The following is a 15337-nucleotide window of genomic DNA, read 5'->3' as shown; positions in this document are numbered from 1 at the left end:
AAAGAGTGTAGGGAAATATGCACAGGAACTGCCCAGTCCCCAATATGCCCGACTTTTTACCTTAGACAGAATCTACTCCTTGATTCCCATCCTCTTCCTCTTCTGAAAAGTAAAGATTTCCAATATCTTCAATGTTTGATGTGCTTACTCTGGGTGTCTTGAAGCATTCATGGGAAGCCAACTCATTACTTGTCCCTGTGAGGATTGCGACGAGCCCTGCAGAAATAGAATCCCCCAGTTCCCGTTTCGAGCACCTAAGACGGCGTCCAGAGCAGGCTAGAGCGTGGACATGTTATGGTGTTCCATTGAAATCTTACCAGGGTCTTACGTTGTGACGTCGGCTGTCTACTATATATCCAGTTGAGTCATACGTGCGCTGCGCTTGACCACTAGATACTGCAAGGTGAACACAGTGCATTATATATGCCGTCCATATGCCCAAGCAGCACGCCAATATCGGTCCAATATTGAACTCATATGGGCTGCCAAGTTTGCCCATATGGGACCAATATAGGGAGTGCAACCCGGCTCTATATTGGACGAATATGGGCACCCCTTATTGACAAGCCGATCTCGCGCCAATATTGCCACTATTTCTGTGATAACCGCAACGGGGAGTCCGTGTAATAATAAAAGCATTATACGGTATAGCAGCCACCACTGATGTTACTTCTCGTCTTTTTTTTTTCATTTCTGCAGATCGCTTTATTGATCCACGTCGCATAACGTTACAAAAACATCACTGCATCGCTTTAGAAACGAAGGACACGTGCAACGCCCGTCTTGCTGAAGGACCCAGACACTCGTATTGCCAACTGTAGGACGGGACAAGCGAAATTTAAAACGTATATCGTTATTTAATTAAAACATTAAACGAAATTAAAACATATCACATTTAAAACGCCATAAAACGAAGAGCGGGATCAACAAGTGCTAGGAGGCAGGCTGTCCCACGGAACTGCCAATGCCAAACATCCCTCACAAGCCTTCATTGGAATCGCAATAGTGTACGGACCAAACATTTCCAACCCGCTCCTAGAATACAAAGGAGCGAAACGCTTTCGTGACAGTGACGGACATACGGCTCAGTAACTCACACTGCCTGCAGTAACTTGAAAGCACGTAGCGTTACAGAAGAGACGTCTCTTCCTATCAAACATTGTATGTTTTACTTGGCCTAGCGCAATCCCGTTGTCATTAGAGGAACCAGCGACATTTCACCCGTAATGAAACGTCTGATCCGCGCATTAGTTGTAGGACGCGTGATTTCACTCAAACTACCTCGCTATCAGTCGGTTCGACCGATTGGCATTGGCATCGCGAAGCAAGATGGCGGCTGTTCGCAGCAAGTGGAAAGTTGAGTTGCAGTGCATGTTACAGTGGGATTGCCACATATGTTGACCGCACTGTTACAAACAGAACTTCACCACATAGCACGCTCCTATAGCAAGCCATCATTCCGAATGATATCATTCTCTGTACTTATTTGCTGTAAATTAGAGGATGCGATTATCTGGGACACATTATGCATGCCCCAGATAGGCTCTTCCCCCTGTTTTGAACGAATCATGACACAGAATGTTATCATTCGGAATGGTGGTTGCCTAGGCGCGTGCTATGTGGTGAAGCTCTGTTTTAACAGTGTGTTTCGAACAATGTGTATCATCTGCAGGAAGTTGTTCGATGTAACCACGAACTGGGCATTTCACACGCCCCAACGCCCAATCTTGCTGCTGCTTGGTAATTTGGTACTCGTACAAGTATATCAACACGGGTACATGCCATTTTCTGCATTTTCAGTCACTATGGGGTGTACCAATATGAGGATCATATTGCCAGGATTTTCCCCATATTGGTTCAAACTTGGCAATATGGGGCCGATATTGCCAAGTTTGAGCCAATATGGGGGACACACTGGCAAAACGAGTCCCATATTGGATCCATATCGCGAATGCACAGCTAACGTGTCCAATATTCTGTGCTGCTTGGGTAGTGAAGAGTCATTTTAGGTGTTTGCACAGTTAGCGATGGGACAGTTCCAGTAGTGCACAAAAAGACGCTCGTACTTCTCATGCCAATAAAGCTCGCTACCCGACGGCTGTCACGCAAGGCGCTCGAAACCAGTTTGCCGCACAGTCCTTATAGGGAGTCGTTGACTCATAAGCTGCATAGCGGCTCCCATTCAGTGAGATGCGCACTCATTGGCTGCGAGCGATAAGGGACGAGAATTGCAAGTTGCTCGCGATTACGTAAGACTCTCTACCAACAAATGCTAAAGGAACCGCCTATATCTCGCGCTAAGAATACGTTGTCCCGGCGTGGCAGCGTGGGAAGCAAAACTGTGAGCACTTGCTCTGGTTCCTACAGTAAAGTTTTGCGGAATCATTCTTGCCTAACTCGTAAATGTCCAGAATCTGCTGCTCATCTGTTGCTTACTGTATTACTTGTCTATTAAAGGGGTAACACGCAGCTGAAGCAGGGCGGAGCCGCGCGGTGTGAAACGTGGACGGCTCCCTTTTCAGAACAGGTGGGTGGAATAATGCGAAAATATAAGTTCCGGCACTGTGTTAGTCGCAACTCTGTTACATCTATCTTTGCTAGGATATATGTCCGGATTTTGTCGTCTCCCTATAGTGTTGGGGTTTTTTCATAATGTATTCCAGTCACCAGCTGGCTTCCTTCTTAGTCATTCTCAGATCTTTTTTTTCGGATCATTTTTGCTCAAGGTATGTGTTATGTCCAATTTACTGCACGGCAATAGGGTGCCTGACTTGGCAGCATCTCGCTCGCTATTCTCACTTTTGACGTGGCTCTAGAACTCTTGTTCCGTATCCCAGACCATATAGATACTAAACGAAATGTGAAAACATCTTCAAAACAGTGACGATGCACAAACAACCCTCGTCTGTTTGTGCGACGGGCGATACCATTATCGTAGTGGGTGAAGCTGTGTCAGCGTGCTCAATCGCGCGCCCATCGATGCATGGATGCCATCTGGTCTACATCTGGTCTGGAACATCTGGACCGGCCTCGTTGGGGCAGCTGATTGCGTGCTCGCCTGCTGACCCTGGTTGAGGACGCGCTGACCCCGGCACAGGACACCACCCAAGCAACGCAATGTACTGAAAGTCGAGCGCAATACGGGTGGACGGGTAGTTGGAAGGCCTTGAACATACTCGTGAAATTAAAGAACATTGATAAGACACATCCCCCCCCCCCTCTTATTGCACTCGACTTTACCCAAGCAGCACAATGTACTGAAAGTTGAGTGCAATAGGGGTGGACGGGTAGGTGGAAGGCCTTGAACACACTCGTGACACTGAAGAACATTGATAAGACACATACCGCCCACCCCTATTGCACTCGACTTTCAGTACATTTTGCTGCTTGGGTAAGTACATTGTGCTGCTTCGGCAGCAACGTGGTGGCAGATTACAGATTATTTAGAAACGCCGTTTTCCCTGAGGGACACTGAAAACTGTGTTTGGTGTGCTCAGATTTAGATCTCGATGCAGGCGATAGAACGCGCAGGTAGACAAACTTCAACCACGGATGGACTAGAGCGGCGTCGCTCAACATCGTAGTTTTCTCGCTAGGTAATACTGTTGACTGATTTAGGTGAGGGCCTACCCGTGGATACACGGAATTGGTGGTCATCACCGAGATCGCCACCACCACAACAAATAAACTAATGATAATGAATGCGGAAATTCGCCACGTAAGTTGCGGCCTCGCAAACCGTACTGCAATCAGCCTGTATTAGGCGCATCGGAGTCACATAGAGGGAGCCAGGGTGGCTGAAGCAATTTGATGGTGCCACTAGACGCCCAACACCAACGAAGAAACTGCTGTGTTCGCTCAGGGACAAAAAGACATGATACGGTTGACGTAATGTAAGCAAATCACCACCTTGCAGCGATATGGCCTGACTATTCTGGTCCCAGAACTCAAGAGGCGCTGTTGAGTGTACCAGATGGGAAAAACAGCTGAACACACGAATAAGTGTTTATAAAACGGCGTTGGAAAGGCGCACAACACCGTTGTTAACCACATGTGTTAAGAACAATTCTCCAGCATGTGGAATTAAGGCGCCACTAAACCGATACAAGAGCAATGATGTATCAGTGTGAATATGTCCATTTAGCTCTGAAACATATTTTCTTAAATTATGAAGGTCGACAACAACATAGTAGCGCAGTAATTACAGAACGCATTGCGCATTATTTCTAGAATTCGCACCGCCCTTCAAGTTGCTACAACAATAGGAGCGACGTCATTTTGACGTTTCGCGCGGGCCACCACTTATGTTGCTGCATTTTTAATAGTGTTTTAATTTAATTTTATTTTTTGCATAGCCACTACGCTACATTCACGGGGAATGTCCTTCCATAACTTATTATTTGTCTATGTCTTCCGGCCGCCTTCACTAACAGAAACAAGATTACCTTATAAGCCGCACTTATTATTTCAAGTGAGACTCCTCCGCAGGCCGCGGAGCCGCAACAATGCGACAGCAAACAGGTTCGACAGGTTATCCCCGGCGGATGACCTTATGAGAGTCCAAGATTGGTTGGTCATTCGAGGATGACACGCCCCGTTCGCTGTAGCCGAGTGACATTTGCTGAGGCATTAGACGAACGGTAGAGTTGCACTGATTTCGCTCTTTGATCTTCTCTTTAAATAGTTAAAGCGCTTGAGCTACAGAGAATCTTCCACACATTTAGGTAGAGTGAAGCCCTTCCGTTCACTCTCTCTAGCTTTTTAGACAAAGTTCGACCATCAGTTTAGTACCCCTTTAAGCTGAAATTCCAGGTACAGAGAAATGAAACGTGCATCTCACCTTGGAATGGATTTCTTCCTCGGGTGATAAGCTTTCGCGCGCATTACAACTGAAGGTGTCAAGAGCGCGTGCGCGCGCGCTTACAAACGCACAAACACACAGAGCAAACTTTCCGAACCTCCTCTACCACAGGGTTGTAAAAGGCTAAGAGAGTGGACTTTGCACGCCCGCAATAGGCTGCTTCTCTTATATCCTGTGATCGCCCTTAGCCACCTGTCATAAAAGAGCCCACGGAACAAGCGAAGGCTGTATATTAGTGAGATAATCATACGCTATTGCTTTTGCTGTACGCAAGGGATAGCGTGGTGGATCTGTGCACTGCGCAAAGGTCCCTTCATGTTTTGCGCGTGCGCAGAACCACTAACGCGATCACCTATGTGCGCAAAGGCGATAGCGTACGATGTATTGCAACTGGCTATTATGTTGGGAACGTAAGGCCCTCTTCCGTTCTAACGCTTTCCATGCTAAGTATGGCAGCTGTGTTGTGGTAACGCCGCCCTCCCAGAGCCGTATACTAAAAGGGAGTCTGGCCATTAATGGGTCATGCCTATACCTGAAGCTCCGCCCACTTTTTCAGCTTTCCGACCAATGAAGTCTGAAAATATGAGGCGCTATCAATCAACCTATCCTCACTATTTGTCCCCGTATCCAGCATGGGCAGCGCCATTTTGGGTGGCAAGTGGATTGGATGGTATTGAAATGGATACCTCTCGCGCGGATCGGGGATTTTTGGTGCAAATTTGATGAACGCCACCTAGGGAGCGTAAGGCACGTCGGGAATTGTCGTCTGCTTCCGTCGTTGCACCGATGCCGGCAGAACCACCTGCTGGGACACGTTCTATCGTCGGTATGATTTTTAAGCAAATCTACATGAATAGTTGGAATATAAAAGGCAAGAATGATTATATTCATGAAATCCAGCACTTAAATATAAGATTGTATAGCACAGTGCCGTTTTTTGTTATGATTTCGTTGTGATCGCCGCGATCGCCGTGTTCACTAGGCCTAACACCGGCGACAAAACGTATTATTTTCGGTTAGATATCGATGGATGAGCATCAGTTGAAACTGATTTCCAAGAAACGTATATGAGGATGTACATTTGCAGCGTAAAATCAGAGTAGTCTGTGAAAAATTTTTGTCACGAAATCCCCGCTTCACTGTGTTTGTTTTGGTCGTCATTTTGGGTGGCAGTGAGGTGTCATGGCGACCCCCTTGGTAAAGAGCAAACCAATCAGTGGAGCGAAACTGTGATTGACAAGTCGAGCCTCTGTTTGTGAGTCCTCCCAATGGCCAGACTCCTTTTTAATATACGACTCTGCGCCCTCCCAAGTCCCCCCTCCCCTGGGGTCGGATTCACGAAGAGCTCGCGTGACGGAATCTGTCGTATCTCCGTCGTACGGGAAAGTTACGACGAAGTGTAGATTCACGAAGGGCGCGCGTCGTAAAATCTTCGCAGCTTACGGCGGAATCCTGCGAGAGCTCCCGAGCAGTCTTACGCAGAAAGATGGCGGCGTTATTTGGCAGCGGTGGATGCGGAGACGGCAAACAAAGATTCCGTAATACGGGCCCACGCATTGTACTCTGCCACAGAACCTTCGAGACCATCCCCGAAGTGACATTGAGGCACTTTTTTTGCTTGTTAGCCTTCGACAAATGCTTCAACTTTGTGCTCCGTAAAATCGGGTCGCAGGGATTTTTCAAGCATCCCCTACGCCCCGCTAAGACGCCCCCCAATCACCCCTCCAAATTGTCTGCAAGAAAGGCAAAAGAAGCCATAAAGGCTGCCAAACTGGGTGCCACACACCGCTTACAAAACACCCTCACCCACCCCCTCCCCGAGACGAACATACTTGGAATATATTTGCTGTGTCATCGAACGCGTTTCGCCTGTGCATAGGCCTGTGATTGCATGGCATCCATTATGGCTACCGAAAGACCGAGAGCACGTGCAGTAACAAAACATTTGAGGACGAACAACTTCGTCTTCTTCTAACGGGACGACACTTATTGTTGCGATTAAAAATTTTCGTCATCGTTACCATAGCGAAAACATAGTCTCGCACCCTTTGGCTGTTTCCTATGGCTGTTTCTCTCACTGATTTCTATCTATAAAGGCTGGATGGCGCATGGGAGAGGGACTCGCGGGGGAGAGGCGTGCATTCGGGCCGCCATGTTGGGAGGCCCTAAAGCGCAGTGTGCGCCCATAAAAAACAATGGGAGGCAGCGGAGATTTTGAGTATTTATAGCGCTGCAGGCGTTGATCGTTGCTTGTCATCACACAATTTTGTAAGGTGCCAGTATACTGATGTATCCTAACAGTGTTTCACAGGTGTCCTGCCGTTCGATTCTTAATTACGTTATGTTTTGCATTCCGAAACTAGACCGTCACAGCAGTGCAGCGCTGGGGATTGTACTACAGTACGTTTCCCAGCCAATATTTCAACAAGAAACGATGTGAGGTTAACAACCACCATGTATGTAATATCCCGTGCTGCGTTCTGGACAAAAATTGTTCCATAAAGAACGGTCCGGGAAAGGATATACTCGCATGGCAGAAAGAGATCGTTCTGTAGAATCACAGCCGTTGTTTTAGCCGTGTATCGGTTTCGTATGATTTATATCAAGCACCGCCGCAGAAAGTGTCTTTTAGTGAACGACTGCGGTGCTTTGCCTCGCAAATATGGACACACCGAAGCAGCCCAAATACGTTGTGAGCGTGATTTAATTGCTTTACGCAATTAGAACACGCTCGTTAGGACAGTTAATCAGGTAGTGATGTAAGCTTAATCAATTAAGTTACTTAAAAGTGGTAACACCTCCTTGAGACACAAGATTTACCTCTTTTTGAAGTACAGCCCTTCTATGTTTGTTTGTTTCTTCCTTCATTTGTTCTGATTATTTGCAGGCGCAGTTGTGCCAAACTGAATGTCCTTCTCGAGTACTCACATGCTTTTGCTGAATACAACTGCAGCGTGAGCAAAGCTGCTTAGGAACGGGGCCTGCTATCCAGTGCTGACTTTGTCATGCTTGTTATGTGGAGCACATTCGAAAAAATGCAGCTGCACATCTGAAACTCCAATGAGTATCATCGTCATCTAAAAGAGAGCGTCGTAGCACCGTTGTGAGACCAGACACGCTTTCTGAATATCTTCTATGGCACCTTCCGCAGTTTGCACAATTTTGTTCAGCATCGAAGTCTCTCATAGGAACCACTTTGCATTAACTGTGACTCCCATCTTACATTTTGATGTGCAAGGGCCTTCTTGCACTACACACGAATGATCTGCAACAGGATAATTGCAGCAGGACGATTTGGAGCTTGAAACAGTTGTGATTTTGTCATTTTGGCCCTCGTGTACCCCGCCTGTGAAACGTAAACAAAAAATATCTAACACGATATGCTTTTGTAAAGAAGGTCACTGATGGTGAGTAAAGAGAATATACAAGTTCAAGTTTATTCAACATTTTATATCATACATTATATTATTCAACATTTTATATCATACATTATATTATTCAACATTTTATATCAAGTTTATACAACATCAAGTTTATTCAAGTTATTTCTTGCACTTACGCGTTTCAGGATACAATGAACGTGCAGGGAAGTCGCAAAAGACTACATTTATTGCTTTATGACCTTGCTACAATGACAATATATATTTTAGGAATGACAATGGACAGGTACTCTCTCTCAATTTGTAGCACTCAATTTTAGGTTAGAATGAGCAATGAATAGCAACTTCCCTCCTGGTATTTTCTTATATATGATGAATTTTGAATTTAATGTGATCAAATATGTGTTAATATAATAATATATATAAGAATATAATATGTGATAAATGAATGTGATCAACAGTAGATGTAAACAACACCAGTAGCCAGAGAAGTGCATTCTCAAGAAATAATTTTCTTCTTATAGCATATATGTGCATGCCTATTAACTGAAACAATTATCACGGTTCTCACGGTTTTAATTTCTGAGAGTGTACTGTAGAGACGGCTTAGATCTACAACAGTTAATACAAGGTATTATATACTGTGAATACATTTAAAAATCCCATGTGACACATACTTTCTGGAGGTGCTGCGGTAATCAAAGTTTGTGGGCATTACGCAGGTTCTGCACCCATTTCTTGAGTATGTCGAGGCAGCTGTGAAGTAACCTGCATTGATGATGATTATTCCAATTTTTATGGTGCATCGACAACAAAGGAAATAATACATCAGAACATTGGTTTGGGAGCAACCAGTTAAAAATGAACATGTTGTTTAATAAATGCATTGGACAAATGTTAAAACATCAGTTTAAAACATGGTTTACAATCCCTGTATCTTCTAATAATTAAAAAGATTAAAAACTATTCTGAAAAGAATATGGGGAACTCTTCTAAAAAGAATTATAATCTCTAATTATTATATTGCTGGGTGAACGAGCCTAAAGTGTAAGGTGTGTTTCTGATGTGAACATGTAAGAAAATATGCAAAACTGAGAGAGGCTAACCACAGTGCGTGCACTGAGGTTGTTCCTTCCTGTAAAGTCGACACCAGTGGATGAGGAACGTGATACTTACCTGTACACCCAGCCGTATCACACTGCACAGATTATTCACTGGGCAGCCCTCATGACGAAACCTGTATTGAGAGACCACTTTTGCCTTAAAACTGCTACAAATAGCACGACACGCTACAAATTATTACTATCGTAACAAGCTGACGATACAGCTCAGACACAAAGGCGTTATTCAAGTCGCGCCACACCACCGTTACGTAGGATTCTTTGTCACAAATCAAACCAAGGCACAAAACAATACCAATACATGAAAAAATGTGACAATCGTGGTCTTATTATGACGTAATACCGAACTTGTGCGCGAAGGTAATTCAAAGAAATGAATGTGGCACTTGCTTCCGCAGAGAACACCGTGTACCATGCTAGCAATGCATGCAAAAAAGCGCTCGAGTGTTCGCACATATATTGATGACAACACTACCTGTGTAGTGTAACATGTTCTTTCAAGAATATTATGCACTCAAACTGTATTTGCCGCTGGGTAAAATGCAAGTGTGCTCGATTGAACGTCGGAAGAGCGATCAAGCAACCTGCATCCAGTGCTCGTTTTGGGCAAAAAAACACTTCATAATGGTCAAATAAATGTACAGAATGGACGCCTATTTATTCCTTGATGAAGAGTGACTCACCTGTATAAATTTAGGCCCTGTAACCTTGCCAGTACGGTTGGTGCGACCGTAATTGCAAGAAGTTGCCATGATCGCTGCGGCGACTGTTGTGGGCACCGTAAGATGGTGGCCGGTTTCTTCACGCTCGCGCTCCCTATCCGCGATCCAGCCTTTTACAATCGAGATCAGTGGTTTCTCTCGGAGGTGCACGTGACAGGAAGCGAGTAACTTCCTCTTCCTCGTCAAAGGGGGTACCCTCTCCACTACGATAGCTGTGTGAATCGCGCTTACGACGCCTTCGTACGCGCGTCGCAGGCTACGACGTCTTAGCGCATCTAAGCGTAATGCTTGGTTCACACTGTTGCATTTTCATGCGTTACGGATGCGGCGCGACACGGTTGTCATGACAACGAAGCACGACACTCCGAAAAGCACACGCACCGCAAGAGTTGAGCTCGACCGAAGTCCATGCGGTACGGGCTACCTGCGGAGATGCAGCTGACCAATGAGCGAACGCGCTCCGCGCAAGCGCATCACTGCTGTGCTGTCGCGTGCTTTTCCAACATGGCTGCCTCCGGTGAAAGCACGTTAGCAAAAGAAGAAGCTCTAATTTCACAGATCGAGAAATACCCGTGGCTCTACGACCCACGCCGAGCCGAGTACAGAGATTCATTCAGAGATTCAAAGTTTCGCCGACCACATCACGTTGCCCGTTCATGGCTGCCTGTGGAATGGAGACGTGGTGGAGTGGAGACGTGATTGGTCAACCACAAGCGTTTGACGTATCAAGAACGCATATGTCTGAACAGCGTGTCGTACGACAGCCGCCTCCGCACTGGATCCGCACCGTAACCGCAACGGAGAGAAGTTGTAGTGTGAACCACGCATAATGCTTGGTTCACACTGTTGCATTTTCATGCGTTACGGATGCGGCGCGACACGGTTGTCATGACAACGAAGCACGACACTCCGAAAAGCACACGCACCGCAAGAGTTGAGCTCGACCGAACTCCATGCGGTACGGGCTACCTGCGGAGATGCAGCTGACCAATGAGCGAACGCGCTCCGCGCAAGCTCCCCGTGCACGGCACGTTCCTGTAGTATTTGGCGAACCCACTGTCGTCGTCGTTTTTTCCTTCTTTTCAGCAGAAGCGCTGCTGCTGCCATTTGAACAACAAGTGGCCAGTCTACGCGCTCTGTATGACGCAGATACGCTTCAATACACCTCAAAGTTTCGCCGACCCCATCACGGTGCCCGTTCATGGCTGCCTGTGGAATGGAGACGTGGTGGAGTGGAGACGTGATTGGTCAACCACAAGCGTTTGACGTATCAAGAACGCATATGTCTGAACAGCGGGTCGTACGACAGCTGCCTCCGCACTGGATCCGCACCGTAACCGCAACGGAGAGAAGTTGTTTGTGATCGCGTTTGTGAATCCGACCTCTGTACACTAACGAGATGCTTTACTCTCCCGGAGTGCCTGCGCGGTGCTTTGTCTTGTTCTCTCGTTTCTTGCAGATCACAGGGACATTCTTGTAGACTGTAATGCGATCACGGTAACGGTTCCCGGACCACGATAAGCTAATCGCGGTTGTGTGAACATTTACCGTCGTCGGTGCTTATTACTTATTTTTGTTTATCCTTGTATCTTTTCTTCGCAATGTATGAATGCCGGATCTGGGAATCAACATCATCTCATTCATTCTGGCTATTTATTAGTGCGGTCTTCGTTCACTCGTACTGGGATGAGTACACACAGATTCCCATTAAGTGACTTCACAGCGGCGTAACGTGAGGTTTCATGTGACACCACTAGAACATTTGTTCATTGACGTCCTCAGCAATATGTTGTTACTGTAAAGTACCCGTAAGCGGGAAAAACTCCTAGCGATGAGTGTCATCCGCACACATACTCCTGTGCTGGTAGACATCAAATGGTTCGCCATACCGTTTCCCACACAGTATTCATTGCACATGAAAAAGTCGTCCGTGATGAGAAATGATGGCGAATTCCACTGATCATTGTAGTATAGAAAAATTCTACACTGGTTTGAGTGTACACGTTTACCCGCTCATTGGCGGTAGCCAAGGTCGTGCTGAACAGTGGCAGGTGGTGAGTTCAAATCATTCCACCGACTGTGCTGTCTGAGGTTTTCCGTGGGTTTTCGGAAGACGTTGACGACGAATGTCGACACAGTTCTACAGCTGAAGCCTGCCCAGGACGGGTACTAACCCCGTGTCCCAACTCCTTCCTGCTGTCCTCCGTCCATGCCGCTCATAGCCACACTTTTCGGGGTACTAACAATTGAATTATACTTAATTTAATAAATTACAAAAGAAAATTGAAACCAATAGCCATTGAACGGGCGAATAGCGCCACCTATCGTCTAACGTGTCAACCTGTCAGGGAGCATTGGATCTATTGCTTTTTGAGAAGTTGACATGTTACACGCTTGGTGGCGCAAGTTCAGTGGTCAATGGTTTCAACGGTCATTGAAGACTGCTAACTGGTTGCCTCAGTACAACCTGCGCCGCGTTTCATTGGTACTGGCATACTTCGTCGGTTTCTCCAAAGAACCCTCACCGGTATAATACACTCCGCCGCATGAAAATCACCAGCTGAATTCGGCATAAACTCAGCATGCAGAACATGAGATTCCAAATTCAAATATATATATAATATTTTATGTTATTAATCGAGCACTGCAGTACCGGTGTTCAGCTCGCGAGCTGAATCGTGGCAGTGGTGATTCTCAAGGTTATCATTGGCACGGGTATACCCAGTGTACCCGATTCGTATATATCCTAACACCCGCTCTACGCATAGAATCTTCGCACAGCGGTTGTAGATGATTCCGTAGCCCCCGTGTGCAAACAAGTGTAGCATTGGGCCGACCAGTTATAAATAATACTGTGTACGGATGCTGGGATTCTGGCAATGCCGCCGGGCTTCGTGCTTTGCAAAGCAACGTCCGCTGTATGTTCTAACTTCAATAGACATAGACTCAATACGACAACAGCTCCTGCTCTCTGTAATGGTTTCCAACTGCGCGTATCAGGGTCACCATCAAGGTAGAAAGCTACTCCTCGCCGGACGTATTGTATTAGTATTCACCTATTAAGCTTAGTGTTTGCTGTCCAGTTAAGTCTACTGGATGTGTACAGGAAGAATTCTTTGAATATCTTATACGTGCAAGCTCTAGCAGGGCGTACTGCGCACGACCATTAACTTTAAAACAGCCTTCTCAGAGACTTCCAGGGTGCGTCATCTGAAGGGACAAACCAGCCACTCTCTCTCACTCATCCTCCTTTCACTCTTACATTTCTGCTCTCTCATACACACAGGTCATAACCGTAGCTCGCCACTCCTAAAGCACATGCGTGTATGGAATTTTATTTTCATATCATAAGTGTGCGAGAGACTTGAGACACAACGCCGGAAATGGGGCCACACTAATAAACTTTAAGAATAAATCCTTTAAGAAAAACTATTTCAAAATACACTGTTTTACAATAAACTGCATAAAATTCCCCGATAAGGAATCAACCGTGCAAAACTCCCCGCCCAAAAAAACACTCGCTGAAGAATCCACCGTGAAAAATACAGGGTGTCCCAGCTAAATGCGAACATGTTTTTGAAGTATATGAAAACACTTCTTCCGAGATGAAATCAATTGCGATATAGCATATGCTGAAGGGCACTCCTTAGGAGGGGATTAGCACACTCACAAGGCAATGTCTTAATTAACTTCAACAACAAACAACAAACAACATTAACTTTCAATAATTAACTTTGTAATTGTAAAATCTACGAAGTTGTCCCAATCAGAACATGCGTTCATTTTGGTCACCTCATATCGTAGCAATTTTCAGAACAAAAATCCGTTCAGCAGATCGTCCGCAAAAAAGGAACACAGTTTTTTTTTTTTTTTATTGATTGCGCAGCTTGAGGACCCGTCTTTCCTGCACCCCCAATGTGAAAGCGTCGAAATATATCGAAATATATCGAAAAGCGACAAACTATATACTCATGGTAGGAGTCCAATTAAATTCGCCGACTTTGGGACTATTTGTCGAAGCGGATGGTCTATTTCATGGTCATGCCACGTGACTGTAGCAACCGCAGGGTGGATTTTGAGGTGATTCTGGAACGATGTATTTTTAACGTCGTATTGTTAACCGGGGATTCCTTAGCGTTTTGCTTACACGGGGATATTTCGTCGATTATTTTGGTGCGTTGATTTTTAAGCGTATATTCTGGGATATTTATGATTAACAGTGGCTACTTACGCGTTTATTTTTCTCTGTCTCCAATCTACTTTATTGCAATACCAGGACGACACATTTACGTTGCTTCTCAACCAAGCTTATTGTCCCTTTTATTGTCTTCCGTGCCGTGAAGAGAACATCGGGAACGATGTCGTTATTTGAAAGAGAGACAGCTATCTGGACTGTGGTAAGTGAAGTCAAGTCTCCCATAATGTCACATGGTCCACGAGGCCACTATCAGTGCTCCTCTAGCCAATGGATGAACGCTTTTCAGTGTGGTACATAAATCTATTACAGTATTTCCAATACAATTGCATACTGTGATGACGCCGTCCACTTTCCATTCGCTCGTAAACACTCGCTCTAGGACTAGCAAAAGGCTCTTAATGCTCGTTCGAACGTGTCGTTTAGCTAAAGCAAACACTTGCTGTCTTTTTAATTTTCTTTCTCTCTTTTGGTGGTGCGACAGCAGAATGTATTCAGAAAAGGCTTCGGGTGTGTAAGGTCAGCCCAAGGCGTGTTGATGGGAGCGCACTGCTCTGTTGGGTACCCAAGCTTGCAGCCAGCGACGCTGGAATGATTATTTGATTTGTTTTGATTTTGAGTCATTATCGGCTCACCAATTTAGTGAAGACCTATGAACACATGTTAAGGCTTTGGTCCCACTCCTCTTGTGAAAACTGCCAGTTTGCCAAGAGATTGCGCCGCTCCTATTTGTCTGACGTTGCAAGTATTGATATCCTAGGAAATCATTTTTTCGATACAAATGTGCTACAGCGCCCTTTTGTTTATACGTCGCTCAGCTGTTCTACTATAAAGCGAGGAACAAGACCATATTCTCATTTTTTGCTCATCTTTGCCAAGGCTTTACGCGAAGAAAAAAGAAAATAGCGCTATGTAGTTTTTTGCAGCGTTGTGTCCTGGGATACACATAGTGTGCCACAGCCCCGTATTATTGATATTTGACGTAGGTAATTTATAAACACTCCTAAGAAAACCTGAAAAATTGGATTTTTCAACTTGTCATTTCGTATTGTTCTAGT

General features: G+C 45.5%; 1 protein-coding gene across 11 annotated transcripts in view; it reads right to left on the bottom strand.

Annotated features, from left to right (window-relative positions):
• LOC135391786 (baculoviral IAP repeat-containing protein 3-like) overlaps positions 1-15337 on the bottom strand; it is a 68628-nt gene that overhangs the window by 29735 nt on the left and 23556 nt on the right. For 9 of the 11 annotated variants that reach the window (XR_010422104.1, XR_010422109.1, XR_010422110.1 and 6 more), the window contains exons 2-3: positions 318-396; positions 149-216 (exon numbers count right to left, since the gene is read on the bottom strand). Coding sequence is in view for 4 of the 11 variants with exons in the window: in XM_064622235.1 (XP_064478305.1) it covers positions 149-186 (38 nt within the window). In the remaining 7 variants the exon portion in view is untranslated. Of the gene's footprint in view, positions 1-148; positions 255-317; positions 397-4840; positions 4975-15337 lie in introns of those variants that run through there. The other 2 variants (XM_064622236.1, XM_064622234.1) reach the window with 2 other exon arrangements.

The sequence above is a fragment of the Ornithodoros turicata genome, chromosome 4 (assembly GCF_037126465.1).
Source record: "Ornithodoros turicata isolate Travis chromosome 4, ASM3712646v1, whole genome shotgun sequence".
Classification (NCBI taxonomy): Eukaryota; Metazoa; Arthropoda; class Arachnida; order Ixodida; family Argasidae; genus Ornithodoros; species Ornithodoros turicata.
This window is presented reverse-complemented; position numbering and strand designations above follow the sequence as displayed.